This window comes from Meleagris gallopavo, chromosome Z (assembly GCF_905368555.1).
Source record: "Meleagris gallopavo chromosome Z, MGAL_WU_HG_1.1, whole genome shotgun sequence".
In the NCBI taxonomy this organism is placed as follows: Eukaryota; Metazoa; Chordata; class Aves; order Galliformes; family Phasianidae; genus Meleagris; species Meleagris gallopavo.
The window spans coordinates 2,020,671-2,042,983 of NC_139435.1; the positions used below are offsets into that span (position 1 = coordinate 2,020,671).

The 22,313-nt window shown below is 42.0% G+C and overlaps 1 protein-coding gene across 4 annotated transcripts in view; it reads left to right on the forward strand.

Annotated features, from left to right (window-relative positions):
* Nucleotides 1-20,710, forward strand: part of ST8SIA5 (ST8 alpha-N-acetyl-neuraminide alpha-2,8-sialyltransferase 5) — a 60,949-nt gene extending 40,239 nt beyond the window's left edge. For all 4 annotated transcript variants that reach the window (XM_085212688.1, XM_085212690.1, XM_085212689.1 and 1 more), the window contains 6 exons: nt 4,291-4,383; nt 6,161-6,247; nt 8,158-8,302; nt 9,963-10,075; nt 13,163-13,255; nt 14,598-20,710. In XM_085212688.1, coding sequence (XP_085068814.1) covers nt 4,291-4,383; nt 6,161-6,247; nt 8,158-8,302; nt 9,963-10,075; nt 13,163-13,255; nt 14,598-15,066 — 1,000 coding nt within the window. In that variant the 3' untranslated portion in view covers nt 15,067-20,710. The remainder of the gene's footprint in view (nt 1-4,290; nt 4,384-6,160; nt 6,248-8,157; nt 8,303-9,962; nt 10,076-13,162; nt 13,256-14,597) is intronic.
* Nucleotides 20,711-22,313: the final 1,603 nt, after the last annotated feature.

A 22,313-nucleotide genomic window follows, 5' to 3' on the forward strand; every position in this document is an offset into this window, starting at 1 on the left:
TAGGCAAAGTGGGAGAATGTCAGAGCAAGCAGCATCTCGTTTCTGGGCATTCGATATCAAGGGGCTTAGAAAGAGTTCTCTCCCAGTGCTTTTGGTGCTAAGAAACAGGATTTGATCCTTGAAAGAATTATTTTGTAGCATCGTTAGCATTTGCAACCTGAGTTTCAAACCACGAATTTGACACTCCCAGTGACTGCTGGAAACCAGAAAAGGTGAAGTACTGGGAGAAGTGAGTTACAGGACAGCCCTGTGCTTTTCTGAGCTGTAGGCTGATGAGATCACAGAATCATAGAACCATAGAATGGCCTGGGTTGAAAAGGACCACAATGCTCATCCAGTTCCAATCTCTGCTATGTGCAGGGTCACCAACCACCAGAGCAGGCTGCCCTGAGCCACATCCAACCTGGCCTTGAATGCCTGCAGGGATGGGGCATCCACAGCCTCCTTGGGCAACCTGTTCCAGTGCCTCACCACCCTCTGTGTGAAAAACTTCCTCCTAATATCCAACCTAAACCTCCCCTATCTCAGTTTAAGACCATTCCCCTTGTCCTATCACAATCCATCCTCACAAACAGCCATTTTCCCTCCTGTTAATACTTCAAGTACTGGAAGGCCACAGTGAGGCCTCCCCGGAGCCTTCTCTTCTCCAAGCCAAACAAGCCCAGTTCCCTCAACCTTTCCTCATAGGAGAGGTGCTCCAGCCCTCTGATCATCTTAGTGCCTTCCTCTGGACCCGCTCCAAGAGCTCCACGTCCTTCCTGTGCTGGGGGCCCCAGACCTGGACGCAGTGCTGCAGATGGGGCCTCACAAAAGCCACGTAGAGGGGGACGATCACCTCCCTCTCCCTGCTGGCCACCCCTTTTTTAATGCAGTCCAGAACACAGCTGGCCTTCCAGGCTGCAAGCACCCACTGCTGGCTCATGTCCAGCTTTGCATCCACCAGGATCCCCAAGCCCTTCTCCACAGGGCTGCTCTCAAGGAGATCTTCCCCCAGTCTGTATTAATACCTGGGATTGCCCCAACCCGAGTGCAGCACCCTGCACTTGGCCTTATTGAACCTCACTGGGTTCACATGGGCCCATTTCTCCAGGCTGTCCAGGTCTCTCTGGATGGCTTCCCTTCCCTCCAATGTATCAACTGCATCACTCAGCTTGGTATCATCTGCAAACTTGCTGAGGGTGCACTCGATGCCATCGTCTGTGTCGTTGATGAAGATGTTGAAGAGCACCGGTCCCAAGACCGACCCCTGAGGGACATGGCTTTTGACCAGCCTGCACCCTGACACAGAACCATTGATCACAACCCTTTGGCTGCGTCCAGCCAACCAATTTCTAATCCATCAAACAGTCCATCCTTCAAATCCACACCTCTCCATTGTGAGGAACCATGTCAAAGACTTTGCAGAAATCCAGGTAGATGACATCCATTGCCCTTCCCCCATTCACCGAAGCTGTCACTCCATCATAAAAGGCCACCAGATTGGTCAGGCACGATCTGCCCTTGGTGAAGCCATGTTGGCTGTCTCGAATCACCTCTTTATCTAGTATGTGCCTTAACATAGCTTCTAGGAGGATCTGCTCCATGATCTTCCCAGGCACAGAGGTGAGGCTCACCAGCCTGTAGTTATATTGTTACAACTATTACAAATGGATTGCTGCTTCATGAGTTTCCTGGAAGAGCCAGAAATGGTTTATTTTTTGTGCAGTCCTTTCCTCTTTGTTCTTCTGTCTCTCAGTAGCACATCCTTCTTTTCTCTTTTTTTTGTTCGTGGACAAGGTAAACAAGAAGTAACCAAATAAAGTTTCTAGAATGCAGGAAATTTCATCTTTTTCATAAAAGGATATCTTTGTCTGCTATGCTGTGGGTTGCAGCCAGCTTTCCCATGTGATTACTTGCTGTTTGACATCTGAGCGGAAGTCCTGTGAAGGCAGCTTTGGGAATTTATCTTGAGTACATCAAGCTCTGATCTTGCTCAACCAGATGAGCTCTTCAACCAGTTTCAGCTGGAGCAACTTTCATAATAGACAAGTTGCTCAGCTCCAGCTCCACAAGCACACGGGATATGTAACAGTGCAATGGATTTCATCTGGTCTTCAATAAAGGCTGAATGTCCAGGTGGATAATTGAGTCAGAAAGAGAGCCCAGGGGCTTTGGTGGGAGACCAGTCATGTTGATGACTTCCATCCTCCTTCTGGGAGCTGAAGAAGTCTTTTCCCAGGTTAATCAGTAGTTACGCAACACTTCAAATTCGTTATTTCCTCTGCAGAACTCATAAAAATGTGTTTCTTGCCTTGAAGAGCATTCTTTAGCATAGTCACATTTTTAAAAGATTGTTGGGCTTCTTTCACCTGTAAATTTTCCCTGGAAGGGTTCAAGAAACGTGTAGAAGTGGTACTAAGGGACTTGATTTGGTGGAGAAATGTTGGTGGTATGTGGACAGTTGGACTAGATGATCTTGGAGGTCTTTTCTAACCTTGGTGATTCTATGATTCTACAGTTCTTGACAGTAATCAATTTACTTCCTTATTAAGAATTTTTGGTGTTCTACTCCTGCCATTTCTCAGCATGGGATCCTTCTTCTTGGTCTCAAGGATTCTGTCCTTCACAGAATCACAGTGGTTGGGACTGGGCAAAGTCGAAGTGATGAAATCCTGTGTTGAAGGACAAACTTCAAGCAGTTTTTGACTAGTTAGAGATGTCCACAGTTGGTGGCAGGTTTCTGTGGAAAGCTTTGGGCTTTTTCCAGTCACAGACCATAGTCCCTTTCTCCCTTTTGTGTTTTTCTCTCTTCCTAGCTTTATCACGTCAATTTCTGGATTTACTTAAAAGGAAAAATTCAGAATGCCTTGGGGTAGTTCTGGCATTAGGAGGACCTCATGGAGATTCCTGGAGATATTTTTCGGGCGTGCTGTCTTCCAGCAGTTCCACTGTGTCAGTACTTAGCACTCTTCTCAAGAAGAGGTCAACATTTGGGTCCCTCAAGATTTTGCTGCTAACCAGAAACATGAACCACTAAGGTTTTCTTACTTCTGTATTCCCCCTTGAATATCTTAAAGTGTTTTATATTGGAAACTGAACAGAAGTTCAGATCAAACATGATCTTTGATTTAATTTTCAAATGTTGCCACACCAAAATATTACATTACCAACGATGGCTTAAATAAAGTTCTTACAGGAATCTAGTACTCTTCTTATTGAAAATTCAGAGGACACATTGAAGTTAGAGGGTTTTGAATTTGAGATTTTGAAGGATTCATCAGAATCGCTTCATCTGGCTTCTGTTGTAATACTGCTTCCCCAGGTCATTCAGTTGTACTTCTTCATCATATTGTCTTATGGATACGAGCAGTTCTTGAGTTTTAGCACAGACTTACAGTGATGGAGTGAAAGAGACACAGAGCTTGGCTTAAACCCTAAATTATTTTTGTAATTTTGGTACGGTCTCAAAGAATTCAGTGGCCAGCCTAGACTTTCTCTGACTCATATAACTGAGTTCCTGCCATTGTCTTTTTTCTCTCCTTTTTTTCAGTCTGATGGTTGAAGTGGAGGAACGTGACCAAAAAAGTGAATATTTTTGTCAGATTTTAATTAGGATTAGAATTGTCAGATCTGATATGTCCGAACATCCTAATTCTGTTGTTCTCAAAAACATCTCAAACTTTTTGAGAAGAAAGTCCTGGCTCCCCTTCTCCTCTGAATATACTGATTAAGTAAAACTTGAGGAAAAGCTCAGCTGCATTGAGCTATGCAACACTCTACACAGACAAGGCGAAACCTTCAGCACTTTGCTAAGAATTTAAGGAGCTGTTTATTTTTAATTTTCAGAACGTTTAGACAAAAGATGGGAATAGTGTTCCATAAGTGATCAGCACTTTTTGCTTGACCTTCAGTGGCATCAGTCATGTGCTACGCATTGAAAAATGCATCTGGCCCTTGATGGTGCCTACTGGAGACATGAACTGATCTGGCATCATAGCAAGTTGTATTGGATGCTGTTTGAAAAGCTATCCATTTAGTTTGAGTTAGCTTAATGGAAACTGCTGAGTGCTCCTTCTTGAACATCTCAAATTAGCATTTGAATCTCTAAAGGGCTGAGGATGGGTGGCTGTTCTACAGTCAGCAATGACATCTGTGTTTTGCTGGAAGTAATAACTGCCTTTGAGCCAGTTGTTGTGGTCTCACATCGGTTAGAGATCACAAATGAGAACTTAAAGCACATTTCTGTTGACGTGTAAGATAAGTAACCTAGTCTCAGGCTTATAAATAGTCTTTGTTTTTGTTCTTCTTCAGGTATTTCGAGTTTTATGAAGGGCCACTGGAATACAACTCCACCAAATGCCTGGAATTGCGACAGGACATCATTGCGGTGAAGGTTTTGTCTATGTAAGTGTGAATGTTTGCTAAGGAGATTGCTTTCCAGACAGGATGAAAATGGCAACTTGCAATAAAGTTGTCAAGGATGTAAGGTGCAGGAGATCCTATCACTAGGGATCTCACCTGAGATTCTCTTATGTGTTCATGTGTAAGTAATGACATTTGAATGCTGTTTGATGTCCATTTGAGAAAAAAAACAAGGCTTTTAAGTACACTGAGACATTTTAGTCAGGCCTGGTATCATAATTTGGAATCAAACACAGTGTTACAATACTATTTCTATCCAGTTTGTTTACTAAAGGTAAGCGAAGAGTGAGAATAGACAAAGTAATGGGAGTGTGTCGAGCCTCATGCTCCATCGTTGGCAGTGGCTAGAAGTGAATGCTAAGGAACACGGAAAAAAAATTAGCCCTACCAGATAACAAATTCTGGTATAGTGACTCTAAGTGGTAGGTGGTGTCTAGCAGTCAGAGAGGGCAGTAAACCTTCCTGATAATTTGTTTAGATCTTTACTGAGCCCATTTGTCCTTTTGACTACCCTAATTTCTTTCAGCAGTGAGTTTCAGTAGTAACAAAGTAAAAATTATGGAAATGTGTGTTCTGAGAGATAAAATATATATATATATATACATTCAGCTGCATTTTGTCTTCTGTGGTCCTACATAAATTCCAGGAAACTAATGAGTTGACTGGGACGTACCCATGGAACCAGATAGAGTCAGTCAAAACATACAGGTTGCCCATGGAGCTGATTGCACAAAGCAAAATGGAATGTTTCTGTATTGACCCTCTGCATTTTCAGCTGTCAGTGACTTTAGATACTCACATTATGCCTAGTCCCTTCCTATATCTAAAATCATGCTGTAGTCATCTACAATCCACAAGGCTTATTAATTCTGTGAACTGATAGTCTCAGCTGAAAGTGCAGCTGTACAAATGCAGAGCTCTAAGCAGTCGAGGCTGCAGAACTGGATTCCTGCTCCAGGACTGTATGAATTTTGAGCATGACTCCCTCACTGACTTCGTCCTCAAGAGAATGTAGGTTATGTCCTTGTCTTCTGCATTTGGTACTGGATGAAGGATACAAGGGTAGCAACTTTGCACTGCCTGCTGACATGCAGTGCTTAAAAATAAATGGAAGGGGTGAGAATGTGATACTTCTGCCAGTGTTCTGCTGAAGATGGTGAGTTTTGAATCGCTTTTCTGCATACTTATCAGATGGCACAGAGACTTTTCATCTTTTCCAATGGTACACAAAAGATAGCGGACTCCTGCTCAGTGGGATCAAGTTAGCCTTACTCTGTGACAGCCATTTGACACTGACCTCTTTCGTTATGCTCAGTTCTTCTGATGTGTTTCTTTCTGCGGTGCTTCCTAAGTCAGCCCATATGGTAATGGAAGATTTCCAAGTTAATATGCTCTGGGGGGCTATGGAAAGTACAATATGACCTAGTTCCTTCCTGTAGCTTCCACAGCCTGGGAAATCCTAAGTGCTACTCATTTTAAATATATAATTATCTTAAAAGCCTTCATTTTATTAGAACATTCAAAGCCCTCAAACCTGAAGAGAACTCATTAAGGCCTATGAGCCTTGAAGAATTCTCAGACCTCTGGTGTGCTCCACCAATACCTGTATATACAAGGCTTAGTGTTGCTATGTCTAAGGAGGAAAAGATAATTTAAAAGATAAGTTTTGTACTGAATAGACTGACTTGTTTGCCCTATTGAAGGAAGCGAATTCCATGTCATAAAGTGAATTCTGTTTTTCTTTCTTTTTATCTTTTAGGGTGAAACAAACCGAATTATTTGACAGGTGGAAGAGCCTACAGATGTGCAAATGGGAGATGAATGTCACAGAAGCCAACATATTCAAGTAAGAATGCTCCACAGTGATGGGGCTGTGCAAGATTTACTTCAGTCTGAATTTAGCTTCCTATGGAGATGCCAGACATTCAATATGGATTGCATTTCAAGACACAGTTTGTGAAACTGATCTCGTGAAGGCAGCAGTAGAATTAAGCCCCAAAACACTTGAATGTTCAAGGGCTGTGTTTGAGTGCATCTAGAGAAACACATGATTTAGTTCAAGGCGGCAAGGTTTAGGTTAGATGTCAGAGGGAACTTCTTCACAGTAAGAGTAGTGAGGTGCTGGAACAGCTGCCCACAGAGGCTGTGGATGCCCCATCACTGGAGGTGTTCAGTGCCAGGTTGGATGGGGCCCTGTACAACCAGGTCTAGTACCAGATCTTGAGGCTGGTGGCCCTACCTGTGGCAGGGGGTTGGAACTTGATCCTTGGAGTCCCTTTTGACCACAGCCATTCTATGATTCTATGATTCTATGATTCTATGATTTCGAAGCAGAATATAGACTAGAGTTCTGTAAGTCACTGGTGTGGTTCAAAGCTCTTATTTAGAATGAGGACCTGCAGATTTCTCCCAAATTCTCTTTCATGATTACAGGAAAAAGCTGATATGAATTAGTGAGAGAATGTGCTGAGTAGGTCACTAACATCTTTTAAAATAACTAATTGTTAGCCACAGACTTCTAGCATTTTTTTCTGATGTGAGCTCCACATACATGTTTTTAATGTATATTTTTTCTATAAAATATCTGATAGGCAGTTCTCGAAGCCCATTATGACCAAGAAAAGAGCTAAGCACAATTAGAGCCTTTTATCTCACAGATCCCTTGGAGATACTTAGCAGTTCAAAAGGGGAAAGCATGAAAATCTAGACTGAAGAAAGCAATTTCTGGATGGTCATTCTCAGTCAGCTGTCAGACATTGACCTTAAGAAATGCAGAACTAATGAAGAACATTTTCATATCTCAGATATCACAGTTTAATATGACTACCTGCATTTACTTAGTGATTTCATTATTTGGAATTACTCACTGATTCATACAGTCTCAGTTGCTGCCTTGTTCTGATTGTCATATGATGTTATTCTGCTTCAGCCAAGTATATAACAGTAACTGAACATCACTGAAATGTTTGCATTATTCTGTGTTTCTTTTCCAATTCTTATAATAAAACCCACAGAGCAAAATGACTTTGCCTTTCAGCTCCTACTGAGGTCACATACCCTGGAGGCAAGGTACCTAATGTGGGCATTTGGCCTTGAGTTCATGTTTATGTGTGGACCATAACATGTATTTTTCATTAAAAGGACAAGGTGCATCGACTGAAACAAACTGGCACTGGAGTGAGATTATCCAGTCAGGGCTTTCAGTTCCAAGGAAAAAGAGAAGAGCATCAGGGAATGGAACCTTATTTGGACAACTGCTTTTCCTATGTATATTTCGTATATTAAACTTGGGTTTTCTCCCATGACATGAATCCCATTTTTGAGATTTCAAAGCTGTTTTTGTTTACTTTGGAATATCTGCTCTTTTGTACCAGTGACAAAGAAAATATTGGACATTTGTCTGAGATTCATCCCCAGATGAAGACTTGAACCCCTGTATTTCCTGTTCAGTGATGAGTGAATAATTTGCAAAAGATGGTAGCCCTCTGACACAGAAAGGGGCTAATTAATGAAGATGTTTTCCATGGGATATAGGTGGCATAAGCTCAGCTTGGGGATGTAGAGCAGATCAGATCACTTGTGGATTTCTCTGAACCTTTGATTTTCTAAAGGAAAAACCACCATTTTATCCCCCATATTGTTAAAAGGAGGTGTTTTTTTTCCTCAAAAAATGCCTTGTTAGCAATAATAGTAACTGCAAATCTTAAAACACACTATCGCCTCCTAGATCTCATTTCTCTCTTTTTCATGTTCCAGATCTTCACTGTCGAGGTGTTGCAATGCCCCTGCCTTCTTGTTCACCACTCAGAAAAACACTCCGTTGGGAACTAAGCTGAAGTACGAAGTGGATACCAGTGGGATCTTCCACATCAACCAAGAAATCTTCAAAATGTTTCCAAAGGTGCCTCTGTTCATCTACTAAACTAACTTCACTCTGCTTGCTTAATTGCATATTATGCTGAGGACACATTTAGAATCACAGAATCGTTTGAGTTGGAAGGAGCCCTTAAGGGCCATCAGGTCCAACTCCATGCAGTGAACAGGAACACCCACAGCTCTATCAGGTGCTCAAAGCCCCTGTCCAGCATCTCCAGGAGCAGTCAGTTCTGTTGAATCATCACCCTTATCCAAAAAACTTCTTCCTTATATCCAGTCTAAGCAAATAGCTGCTTAGCATTTGTCCAGACATCATTGCTTATACTTTTCAATACTTTGTTTATTTGTGATACAACATTTCAATTGATTATCCTGTTTTCATCTGGGCTAGCATGCAATGTATAAGCATTTTCCTTCAGAACATAAACCCAACTTACTTTTAAAGTACAATATTCACATGTAATAAATCCAGCATTTGCCATCGGTTTGCTTTTTAATGGGCTTGTTTACTTTATAACTCAGATTCACAATGACTATTTTTTATCCCTGTTGTAGCTTATCTGTCAGTAGGTTGTAATATTTTTAAACATATTCATCATAAAGATTATTCAAAACCTTTCTAACAAATAACCCATGAGCTGAGGGCCAAAGTGCAAACGTAACTGGTGGGCAGTCCCTCTGCACTTGTACTGATGTGCAGAAGTCATCTTATGTGACTACTGATTGATCCTGAATTTAACGTGGGATATTTGGAAGGGATAACTGCAATTTGTCCCTTTCAGAAAGGGAGGAAAATACTGAATTTAAGTACATACGATTCTGTTACTAATGTTGACTTTGAAGGTCTAACCACTTTTAGTGTGTTGGTTTTCTGAATACTGCCTAAGGTAGCGCACTGAATGGTATGGAAAAATCCTGGAGATAATCACCTAGAAATGTTATGCCATTATCACATCTCTCCGTAGTTTGCAGCATGAAATTACTGATAAAATATGTATGTACAAAAAAGAGCACTCTTGTGCTTACATAAACACGTCTGTACATACTTGTTGGGTGCAGTACCCTAATGGCCCTGTTCTGCTTTCTGAGATGGGGTTGTCACTCATTCTGGCTTCTGGCAGCAGCAGTGGTAAAAAAGCTAATTATTATTAATTAATGCTGTTGGTACAGTTAGTGGCAGCAAGCACTAACATTTAGGCTCAGTTTTGATAAATAGCTGTAATGTGCAGGTTTAGAGAGACCTCCTGGGCTTCACCATCTGCTCTGGGATCTGCAGACTTCTCCAAAGGGCATCAGCATCTTGTGTGCTGTAGGTTTATGGTTCATGCCCCTGTGTGTAAATCGGAAGGGAAAGTGTGTTGCTAAAATGACTTCTTCCGTTATTAAGTCTGAGCAAAGAGAGTTTTGTGTGTTTCATTCAGAGTTAGTTTCTCACAGCACTTCTAATTGCACAGATAACGTTTCCATCTGTTTATGTGCACCAAGGGAATGTTGTCAGCTTCCTATGATGAGTGCATTTGCATCAAGATGCGGCTGCACCCAAAAAAACCAAACCAAAACAACAACAAAAAAACAACAACAAAAAAGAGAAACTAAAGAGAAAAAGGAAAAAAAAGAGGAATAATAGAAAGTCTTCTTGCTCTGTGCTTCAGGAGGTGATTAACCTACATTCTCTAATGTTGCAGGATATGCCATACCACCGCTCCCAGTTCAAGAAATGTGCAGTGGTTGGGAATGGGGGGATCCTGAAGAACAGCAGATGTGGCCGAGAGATTGACAGTGCAGACTTCGTGTTTCGGTACAGACTTTGTGTGTTTGTTCATTTGGTTCCTGTTCTACTAGCATATGAAGGACTGCAGAGCTATTCCCTCTCAAGTGGAAACTCTGCGTTTACAAACTGACCAAGTCAAGTCTGCTTCTTGCACAACATGATGATATTTCAAAGAAAAACTTCCCTGTATAATATTTGTTTTAAACTTAAGATTCAAGGTGTTATTTCTTTCTAACTCCATGTGGACACTAACTGACTTATTGACAGCATTTGATGTTCTTGTTCCTCTTGCCCCCTTACCCAAGTTGTAGATTTATCCTTGCACAGACATTTGCCCAGGCACAAAGTCTTGTGTATTTTCATCATCCTTAATATGAAGGAGAGTTACTTTTATTATTCTTAAGCACGTCTAATCCTTCTCTGCATCCTGCTAAGCTCTCTGTCTGGGTCGTGGCACATGACAGCTAGTTCACAGATCCATGACCTGCTTTATAGAAAAGAATATCATTTGACTTCTCTTGGCCCATTTTCTGACTTCAGGTACATTTTTCTAAGCTTAAAATAAGTGTTCTTAAATCAATGAATTTCTCCAGCTTTATACCATCAAAAATTAGTTTAAATGCAAGTCATTGCATTCTAAACTTGACATCAAATGAAAAGTGACGATGTAGAAGTCCTACATTCACTATCCATTATTTTCAGACCCTTATGTCTTGTGCCCACTCTACATTAATCTGTTGTCCTAATTTTAATCTGTGAAATAATCTAGGCTTCACATAATTTCCTTCAGTTTAAAGGACTCTTGTACAGTGCATACATTGAATAAGTATAGCAGGTTTCTTTCTTCTGTGTTGTATCGCCATATGATTGATTTGAAGGTACATGTTATGCCTAAAAGTGACAAACTGTTGAATGGAAGTGGAAATGTGGGCAGCAAATGTCATCCCTTGTGCACAAGAACTTTCAGTGGAGGTCCCTTCTTACCACTGTGACTCTTTCCTGGATCACACCCACACAAAAAGAACACAGCAGTGCACAGCGTAGGAGTTGGAATTGGATTTCTTTTGGTGTTTGGTATTTGTTAAATAGAGACTTGAGTAGAAATGAAGTATATAAGAGTAAGCATATCGCTACTTATGCAAAAAACCCCAACTGGTTTGCCATCTTGAAAATATCTGTGACCAGAATTACACTTAAAGCCATATTAAGGAGCTTACGGTCTGCTGACATCGATTTTAAAATAAAATTATGTTTATAGAGAAGTGTGAACAGATCAATCTTGCACCAGTTTACGAGACTGCTAGGAATCACCGTCTTTGTCACTAGCAAAATGTCAAAAACTGCCTATGGAGCACTGCTAGCATTTCACAGAACCTCCAAGACACCTGGGAAAGTCATTGTACTGTCAAGGACCTTGTGGTCAGTGGGATGCAACCAATATTTTTCTTCAGAATGGATTTTGACAGCAGTGAGCTACAGTGCAGTGGAATGCACAAAATGCATGCACAGCAGTTGCATTCACCAGTTGTTATGGTCTGTCTCCATCTACTGGCAAGAGCAGAGATCTCTGATAACAAGTGGAGTGATTCTGAGTGCGTGCTGGGATGTGACTGTTCCCTTTGCAGGGGTGAGTTTTTGGAGTTGTAGAATTTATTTTTTAAGTAGAGTTTCCTATGGAAGTGAAGCTGGTGTGAGTGTGTTTCAGTAACTTCAGCATGTCTTGAGGGATGCTCTGAATTTTGTAAGATGAGTTGGGCAAGATGAAGTTTTACAAAATATAATATCAGAGAATCATTAAGCTAAGAAGCTAAGCATTAAGCTAAGAAGACCTCCAAGATCCCCAGATCCAACCACAGCCCACTGTATAGCTTTTGTAAGGAATTATCACTGTCAAAAAACTGAACTTTCTTAATCCTGCTTTGAGTTGACTGTTTAAAAATATTGGAGCTGAATATTTAAAATGTTTTTCAAATATAATCTAATGAGTACAGTACTGGGTGGAGCTGAGGATGGCAGAGGGCTCCAGAAGGGTGTTGTATGACTTCTTAGAGAAAACTGCTGGAAATAACATCTCCCATGAGAAGGTGGTGTAAAAAGCTGCCTGACCTGATAAAGGAGGACTCTCTGAGAAGTAGATGTGAGTTTCCTGAATATGAGAAGGACTTTGAAGGATTTTTGTCCATTTCTCTGCTAGCAAGTGAAGAAGAAAATATGTTTTTAGAGCTGGCAACTGCACTGTAATGTTGTGAAAATTCTTAAGATTGCTTCTGCTGAATTCTTTCATGGTTTCCTGCTATTCAGTCCAGACTGTCAGAGGTATTGAATGTAATTGAGTGTAAGACAGCTGAAAGAATGAGTATGTTGTCGCTGATAAAGCATGATGGTGTTTGTTTTATTTTTTAAGTGGAGTTTCCAATGGAAGTGGAGCTTGTGTGAGTGTGCTTTATAACTTCAGCATCTCTTGAGGGATGCTCTAAATTTTGCAAGATGATGAATCTGGGTCAAGGCCAGAATGTGTGGAGGCTGAACAGGGTGAAGGTCTTCAGATCTTAGAATCACAGAATCATTAAGGTTGGAAAAGATCTCTAAGATCACCAAGTCCAATTGTGGCCCATTCCCACCATGCCCACTAACCCTGTCCCCACATGCCGCATCTCCTAATAGCTTTTACGTCCTTTGTCAAATCTGTACAGACAGAATTGCTGCTCTTAAACAGTGCTGGAAGCTACGTGAAAGGGAAAAGGGAGGGAAGCAGGTTGTTTTGGGTTAATTAGAAATTGGCCCAATGTCTTTCTTGTGGAACATTTCCCCTAAATTCTCTAGGGTATAAAATAAATCTATATTAATTATGGAATACAACACAGCTGTTACTGAAGAAATCTGTGGTTGTAGAGGGTGATTGTCTTGGGGGCTTTGCCCCAGTTCTGCTCCTTAATTGCCAAAGTAAATAGCCAAACTGCTGTTAGAGATGAAAATGGATGAGCATTGGCTACCTCTGTGAAAAAGAGACAGCTGCAGCAGACTAGAGGAAGAACCTGAATAAAGTCTACTTTCTAGTGCTGAAGAGGTAGAAGGAATTTTTTTGAATTTCTTACTGATTTCTTTCCCTTACAGATGCAATTTGCCTCCCATATCTGAGAAGTACTTAACGGATGTTGGGGTGAAGACGGACGTCGTGACTGTCAATCCTAGCATCATTACTGAGAGGTCATCTCTGCTCTTCGTGTTTCCATCTCCTATCAGTTTTCAAATCTATCTTTCACTAAGTCCCAACTATTAAAGGGAATTTTTATCCCTGTATTACTTGGAACTGAGACTATGAAACTTACTGAATCACAGAATCATTAAGTTTCAAAAAGGCCACTAAAATCATTGAGTCCAACCATCAACCCATCTTCATCGTGCCCCCGGTGATACATCTCCACAGTTCTTGAAAACCTCGGTTTCATTCTGAATTTAAATGATTCAGTACATGGAAACAGTAATAACTTAAAGAAATGTGCTGAACATTTAAACCTGTACACTGATAGTTGGGAGTGGGAAGCTGAAGGCTAAACATAACAGTAGAGCCATCCCACATTGTGCTGCAAGCCCCAGGTGGGGCTCATTAGGTTGGAAGTGACTGGATTCCACCCTGAGTGCTTAAGTAAAGTAATACACATCACCATATTTAAAAAACAAAAACGAAACCAAAAACATTTAAATACGAGGTTTGACCAAGTGATTTCAATTCTTAATTTGTTAATAGTTTAGTACCACCTTGCTGACAGGTTTGGGACCATGGGACTGATTTCTGTTGTCCTTCCTTGCACATGTGTTTCATTTATTGAGCAACATAAAACCATATTCTTGCCTTGGGGTTTTCTTTCAAATATCACAGTTAGGCATTCTGGAAATGTTTTTGCTCTGCTTTGGTAGGGGGAGGACAAGGAGAAACGGTTTGAAGTTGAAGGAGGGAAGATTAAGGTTGGATGTCAGGGGGAAGTTCTTTACAGAGAGAGTGGTGAGGCGCTGGAACAGCTGCCCAGAGAGGCTGTGGATGCCCCGTCCATCCCTGGAGGTGTTCAAGGCCAGGTTGGATGGGGCCTTGGGCAGCCTGGGCTGGTATTGAATGTGGAGGTTGGAGGTCCTGCCTGTGGCAGGGGCTTGGAGATTTGTGATCCTCGAGGTCCCTTCCAGCCCTGGCCATTCTGTGATTCTGTGGCATTTGCCATTTTTCTGTAATGTCCTGTTCTGCATATTGAGTTACACAGCTGAAAAAATTACTCACAAGAGGAGACGTGAGACATTAACAAAGTCCGTGCATTGTTCAATGACAGCATTGTCAAAATGCATTGTGAAAAGGAGGGGAGAATGTGTTTTTTTAATGTCCCCCATGTCTTTGCCCTACATTCCATACTGACGATTTGACTACAGATCTAAATATATCCTCCTCATTAATTGAGCCATATCTCAGTTACCTCTGCGTCAGAATTTTTTTCATAAAAGCCTGATGTGTCCAAACTGATCTGTACTGATCTGAATATCACTTGCATCCTTTTCCCTTTAGGTTTCACAAGCTGGAGAAGTGGAGGAAGCCTTTCTATGACGTGCTCCAGGTTTATGAGAATGCCTCCGTGCTGCTGCCGGCCTTCTATAACACACGCAACACGGATGTCTCCATCAGGGTCAAGTATGTCCTGGATGACTTTGAGTCTCAGCAAGCTGTGTACTACTTTCACCCCCAGTATCTCATCAATGTCTCGCGCTACTGGCTGGGCCAAGGGGTGCGGGCCAAGCGGATCAGCACAGGACTCATCCTGGTGACTGCTGCCCTGGAGCTCTGCGAAGAGGTCCACCTCTTTGGCTTCTGGGCCTTCCCCATGAACCCCTCAGGGATTTTTATAACTCACCACTACTATGACAACGTGAAGCCTCGCCCTGGTTTTCATGCGATGCCCTCGGAAATCTTCAACTTTCTGCACATGCACAGCAAGGGGATCCTGCGGGTTCACACGGGAACCTGCGGCTGCTGTTGACAAGGGCATTTCTTCCCTTCTTCCCAAAAGTGCACCAGGAACTCGAGGCCTGTGTACACCCTGAGATTATGCAATAGTTGATATAAATTTCCTTGAGGCATTCATCCCATAGGATCTATGTGACCAGCATCCTTCCTGCTAGCAGAGTCGGGTCCATAGCAGTGTGGGTGAAGCAAAACTCCTCTGTCCTGGGATGTGCACTGCCTTGGGAAGCAGGTTGGATGAGAAGCATATCTCCAATAGATTTAGAGATATACAGAGCGCGTAAATATAACTGTAATTTCACCATGGAGTAGATCACCAAGCTTTTAAGGAGAATTGGGGATGGAGAATCTCAGCATAGACTGCACGACTTTACATAGGCTTCTGAGTTGAGTGCTGCGGGGCACTGTCAGGTTTTACTGAAAGCACTCTTCTCTGGCATTTAAGTTTTTGAAAATACTCTTTGCATTGTAGTTTTAAGGGCAACTGTACAACTTGAAGTCATTGTTCTGTAACGTCACAAAGTATTGGTGAAAAATAGCAGATAGGTGTGATAGGAATAAACAATGTCACCTTATGAAACCTTTCAGCTGGGATAGAAGAGAATGTTCAACTGCCATTTGCAGATACAGGTCACTGTGTCAGCCATGTTGTATGGTTGCTCTAGAGCTTCTTTCTTCTTCCTTCATATCATGCCTGGCCTTCTCTGTTAACAGTTTCTATCCCACTACACTCTTTCCGTTTTTGCTAACACATGTGCAGCGTCTGTGCTTTCTTCTACAGTGACCATCTCAGCTTCAGATTGGAGACCTTCCCACTTGTTTAAGCTTTCCATGGACTCAATATTGAGAAGGCTAGCCTAGTTAGATTTTCTGAGTTCATTTTTGATTCAATTATTGCAACATTAGATGGAAAAAAATTCTTCTCAGTTTAAAAAAGACTTTTGTAGGAGTAATCGAGTGCTGATCCACTATTGTACAGGTTGATTTAAATATTTTCAGATGTCTGTGATAAATACTTGCAGGAAATGAAGTTAAAAGATAGTGAAGATATTAATGGTTTGAAGTACGATGTCTGAATGTGGCATTTGTTTGTGTTGAGAATGTTACTAGAAGAAATAAAAGGGCTGATTTATTCTTTGAAATGTTACCAGTGTAACTTAGTCATGCCAAGCTTGGTTTTCCACCTGATGCAGATACCTTGGCAAAATCCTGGTGGAGGACAGATGCCACGTGCTGCCAGAATTTATTTTGACTGCTGAACCGTGGTGCAGATGTATGCCCTCTCTTACTGTATGATTGCATGCACAGGAGGGTGAGGTTTGCAGTCCAGCTGTGCCGGCATGGTTAAGATGAACAGAGTTTCCTCAAGTATGTTATTAGTGTGAAGCACTTGGTCTGTTGTGCAGTGCTTTTCCTTGTTTTCTTGTCTTGTCCTTTTTCAGGTTGTAGAGACTTGGAATTTGAACTGCCTGTCCTCTCTGAGGGTTGTGTTCAAATCAGAATTGGATTTTGATTTTGTAATGCATGAGCACACAAAGCTATTTTAAAGCCTCTGTGCTGTGCTGACAGCTCTGAAAGTTGCTCGCATTACATTTGAAACGGTGTAAAGGAAGTGAAGCACAGCAGTTGCCATTCCAGAAGTCCCTGCTGACCATACAGCAGTGACACGGGACGGTGTGCAGGAATCTGAATTTCTTTTGCACTCTGTTAATTGTCAGAACTTGGTAAATACCTGCCAGGGGTAGGCAAAGGACCTGTGCTTCAGCTTTGTGTGTTTGTCTTGTGCTTTTGGTCCTAGAGCTGTGTGTTGGTGAACTGTGTCACAATGCACCCAGAATGAACCTGCAGGTGAAATGGTTTCCTTGATTTAATAAGCAAAAGAGATTTTTGTCCTGGCTGTGTTTTGTAAATTAATGTGCAAAGGGCTTTGATAATGAAATGCTGTAACAGAAGTGCTATGTAGAGAGCAACATGACCCATGGGCTGGGCATCTTGCTGTTTATTGAGCTTTATCATAATGAAGCCATCACCTGTGGACCTCACTTCTGCCTGAGTGAGAGTCTGGTGGTGACTTGGTTTGCTTTGCTGCTGCTGCTTGGCTGGGGATACGCTCTTTGGTAAGAGTTTTTCTTCACTATATTGATTGAAGTGAACAAAAGGAGTCTGATCTATTGCAAGAGGTACGTTTTGGAAAGAAATGGAGCAAATCCCCCTGTTTGGTTGCAAAATTTCTTCTGGACTTTTTGGTCAGGCAAAAGGATAAATGAAGCTGTAATTACAGTAACCTCTAATTGCAGGGACACAGACATTTTCTTCCCTTTGTTTGCTTCATATAAATTAGCAATGTAAATTCACCGAGGCTACACTGTATAAGTGCAGTTTTACTGTGTTTAGATTTTGATGGATTATAGATCTGTAACTACTATATTTTTTTAATGACTTTAAAATGCACGTGCAGGGTACTTGCACATATGCACCAAAGGCCCAGTCCTGCAACTTTCATCTGCAAAGAACTCCCATTCCAGCTGATAGGTATTTTATTTGTATACGTACTGCAGAAACAATCTCAGCAGTCTGTGTGGAGATGTACATAGGTATATACTGGCAATGTTTAGTGGTAGGACTAGAGGGAATGGCCTCCAGTTGTGCTAAGAGATGTTCAGGTTTGGATATTAAGAAAAATTTCCTCTCCTTAAGAGTTGTCACGTTCTGGAATAGGCTGCCCAGGGAGGTGATGGAGTCACTGTCCCTGAAGTTGTTTGGATGTGGTACTAAAGTACATGGTCTAGTGTGGAAATGTTGGTGGTATTGGTAGTAGGTGGATGTTGGTCTAGATGATCTTGAAGGTCTTTGTGATTCTATGATTCTTTATTAGATGAGATTCAGGGAGTGATTCGCAAGCTAGAAAGATTCTTAAAGAAATGTATATATAAAAGTCCTTGAGAGGAAGTGCATACTGCAACGTTTGCTTTCTGATCTGTTTTTCAGGTGTTGCTCAAAAAATAATTGAAAAGTGATAGCATTTTTGTCAGAAATTTGGAAGCTTTCAGATTGTTCTTGGCTTCCTTACTTTGCATTGGGCACTGGAAAACCACATCCCTGCTGCTGTCCTGCAGGAGTGAGGTCTGAGGATGGGGATGGTGCCTGGAGGTCTCAGCCATGCAGAGGTCCATGAATAAAAGCTGTCAGCTCTCATCCTGAGCTCAGATGGTAAGCCCAGCTGTCTTGCTGAGAATATGAAGTTCTGAGGCAGGGAGAGAGAAAATTACAATACTGGGGATTAATCACCAACTTCTAGTATTATTTATGGGAATCTCTTAAAACGTTCCTGAGATCTTCATACATTGGCAATGCAAATTCAGTCAGAAAAACGTGGCTAGGCCTGCTCCTCTTTGACAGGTCAACAGAGGAGCTTATGGGCCACCAGTGCCGTCATCAAGTGAAAAAAAGACTTAATCAAAATACTTTACCTGCTCGCTCTCGATTTGTGGACAGAATGGATGAAATAGTGATAGATTTATTACAATGTTTTAGCATATCTCCTGTGGTAGAGACAAAATGCTCAAAGCCAGCTCATGTGTTGTGAGTGGGGAGCCATGGCATGGTGGCTTCTTTGGCTCCAGCAGGTCCATTGTCACCAGGAAAAGCCTTAGAGAAGGAATCTGGGAGATTGCAACCACAACTCCAGATGGTTGGATGGGGACAAATAACTCTAAGAAAAGAGATACTTTTCCGAGAATATAATTATTTTCTGCGGGGCAATGGAGATGTTGCTGAATGCAGAAATTTTTGTGGTGATGGAGCTCCGTGGGCAGGCGGCCTCTGCATTTTGGTGTAGCAGGAGAGAGCAGTCTCAGATTGGTGATAAAGCACCGAGATGTGAAATGACAGAGAATCCATCCTTTTAAATCTTTTGGGCCCTGGTTGTTGGTCAGCAAAGCTGTAATTTTACAGAGCAGAAGGTTGGACAGTGAGAAGTGAGTTTGGAAGGGATCTTCCTGTCTGGTTTGTACCCAAGCATGCAGTGAGCTTTGGAGCTTTCACACATACAGGAAATCCTGTCAAAATTCAGCAGTCTCTAAAGGCCGAAGTCCCTGGGAAATTCTGAAGTGAGCCAAGGAATAAAAGAGTCAGGACTTATGCTGAGGGTCTTTTCCAAAATCCAGTGAAATTCATGGGAAATTTGGAGTACATCAGAGCCAGCCTGCAGGCTGTGGGCAGGAGGAGCAGCCCTTGTTTCTTACTCACTTGTTTTCAAATACGTTTTTAATGTATTGTAGATACAGCGCAGTAGCAACACTGTGTTTTTAATGGTTTGTGTAAAGAACAAACTCAGTCTGGAAGCTGAAGTGCCATGAATGTCACTCGTCCTTCCAGATTCCTGCACTTTCCATCCTTTCCAGTTCATCTATGCAAAACATTTCATCACGGTTGTGTAAATGCACCAAACCACAGTGAGCCCCTGCACCCTGCTGTGTGTATGCGTATCACATGCCGTGAGAGAAGGGGGGTTGTTCTGCTTTCTTTGAAATGCCAGCATGTCATTCTCCAGTAATACAGACATATTGGAGGCAGGATTCCCAGTGAGGCCAGTACAAAGTGTGCATTTGGCTTCAGCAGGAAAACAATGGGTCCAATGCTTGTCAGTCAAGCCCACAGCCCTCACCTCCAACCTGCCCCCATGCGCTATTACAGTTTTATGTCTTGCTGTCATCCCATCTAATGTGGGTGAGGCTGCTGTGTTATTTGCATGGTATCCCAAATCGTAGGCAATTGTACACGAGTGCTTTTGTAATGAATCTTAAGGAAAATCCAAACGTACGCCTTGGAGTGAGGGAGCCTGAATCCCAGGCTTGAGCATCTCTCATGTTCCCTAAAGCCTGAGCACGAGAAACATCAGCAGTGTGGGTCTAGGCCATAGTGGGAAGCCTAAAGAAAGATTAATATGCCTCAGCATTTCAAGGATTGAAAGCTGTAAATATGTTGCTGATATGTCCGACTTACCGTTGGATTAGATGATCTTAGAGGTCTTTTTGAATTATAAAGATTCTATGATTCTATGACTTTCCCTTTAGAAGCCATAAATGTTCTCGGTGTTTGACCTTTGGGTGAGTTGCTGCGTGTTTTTAACTGTACTAACCACCGTACAATGTGTTAGCATGTAAAATGGCAACAAAATAAGCCAACAAAATCGAAGCGTTGGCTGGTTCTCGAAGCATTCTACCTAAAACTGTACGTGTTAAGATGGACCAGGACACTCCGTGCTCCCTACAGCTTATGGAGATGCTCACTGTTGCCCAGAAATGCTGGATCAAAAATGGCATCTTCATGCTAAGGGAGCTCAGGCTCATGGAAAAACAAAGCTTGTTCCATAATTGTCATTTCTGTACGGTGATGACAAACTGGACAAACCCCAGTGGAGCAGTGGTAATTTCATGCTGATGTTAATGCCATTGTGCCCATTGACTCACCTTTCTTTTTTTTCCTCTGCCACCCTGTAATTTTTGCTTCTTTCTGTAGCTGTAATATGGTTGTAATAGGAAGCCTATCAATTGATGTAAGCCATAACTAAAGCAGTAATCAGGGTACTTTCTTTTGTCTGTATCACTGTGTTTGAAAGATGATTTGATTCTATTGAATAAACCACTTTAACAGTTTTATGGGAAAGTCTGAGCCACTTTTTGTGCCTTCAGGCTCGTGTTTTGCTGTTCTGTGTCTCTGAACAGAGTGGGATGGAAGCTCAGCTGGGAGAAATCAGTTCACATAACTGGCAATTAGCCCTGCAGACTACAGTCCTAGCATCATGTGTATCTACAGACATACAAAAGCATGTGCAGGGTCGTATGATATAAATGCTATTAGAGATGTAATTTAGTATTTTGGTATCTTAACAATACACATGGACACAGATAAGTTATTACTAGAAGTAGCAAGCTGTACACAGACAGGTACTGAAAAGCCTCTGCAATCCATAGGATTCACCTGCTTAACACCTTCCTGACTGCTCTGTCCTCACCTTTACATGATGAGTAAACCCTCCTCCTGGGGCTGATCTTCTGTAGCCTTAACTTCTTTCAGTTTAAACAGTATCAGGAGAATTAAAACATAATTTCACAATTATTCATACAGATAGAACAACCTTTTTTTTTTTTCTTTGTGGGTTTTTTTTTTTTTTAATTGTGTGTTTTCCTCTGACTACCTGTTTTTTCAGATTATAAACTGGAATAGGAGTGGGTAATGGAAATAGAATATTGGCACTGTTCTAAGGTAAATGTAAATTACTCGGAAGATGCAGAGTTGTGGTGAATACGGAGGAATCTGTTCTTGTTCCTGCTGACATTAAGGCTGATGGATGCACTTCCTTCCCACAGCTGCTTGTGATTATTGTCAGTGATTATTCAATCAAGAAGAGGAAACGTAGAGAGGGAAAAATGAAGAGACAAATTGACACTGTGTGGTGTCATTGCTGTCTATCATTTTGCAAATTGCTCAGCTAAGGAAGCAATCAAGGAGTGGTTCATTTCCTTGAGATCGCAGCATCCGTCATGTTCCTTAGTGGCATTTGCAGCCTTTCTTCTGAAAAGGGATAAGCAGAAGAACACAGAGAATTAGGGAGATGGTTCACCACAGCCTGCATCTGACAGTGCCCACCAGCAGGTTCTTGGGGAAAGAGCAGAAGAAAGAAGGAAAAATAATAAGCGGCCCTTCTGCTGGCATTCTCTCCAACTGCAGTTGCCAGTTTTTATTTCTGGCCTTGTTAATAACTGCGTGGTGCCGAGTGTCAGACTTTAGCTCTGTGCTCGGGTGATAAATGAGTCCTATGGACTTTGGGAACTGCTGCTTGTCTCCATGGTGTGGGACTTGCTAGATCCTGATCTCCCTTCTTCCCCTGCCAGCATTGCCTCCTGAAATATAACCTTTGCATGAACCTTTATTTAAGCTTTTGTTTGGTTTTGCCCACCAGCTCCAGAGGATCTATTCTTGGGTGATGAAGTGAAGGCAGTTGGGATTTCACTTATTTGTTCTCCTTCCCTAAGGCTTTGGCCATCTCCAAGTCATTCACATGGGCTGGGCGGGGGAACAAAACATTTAAATCCACAAAGGAGCTATTGTCCATCACAGAGAGGGAAAATCGTGGAATGAGAGAATCACAAAGGTTGGAGAAGACCTCCAAGATCCCCAAGCCCAACAACCAACCCCACCATGCCCACTGACCATGTCCCCAAGTGCCACATCTCCATGGTTCCTGAACACCTACAGGGG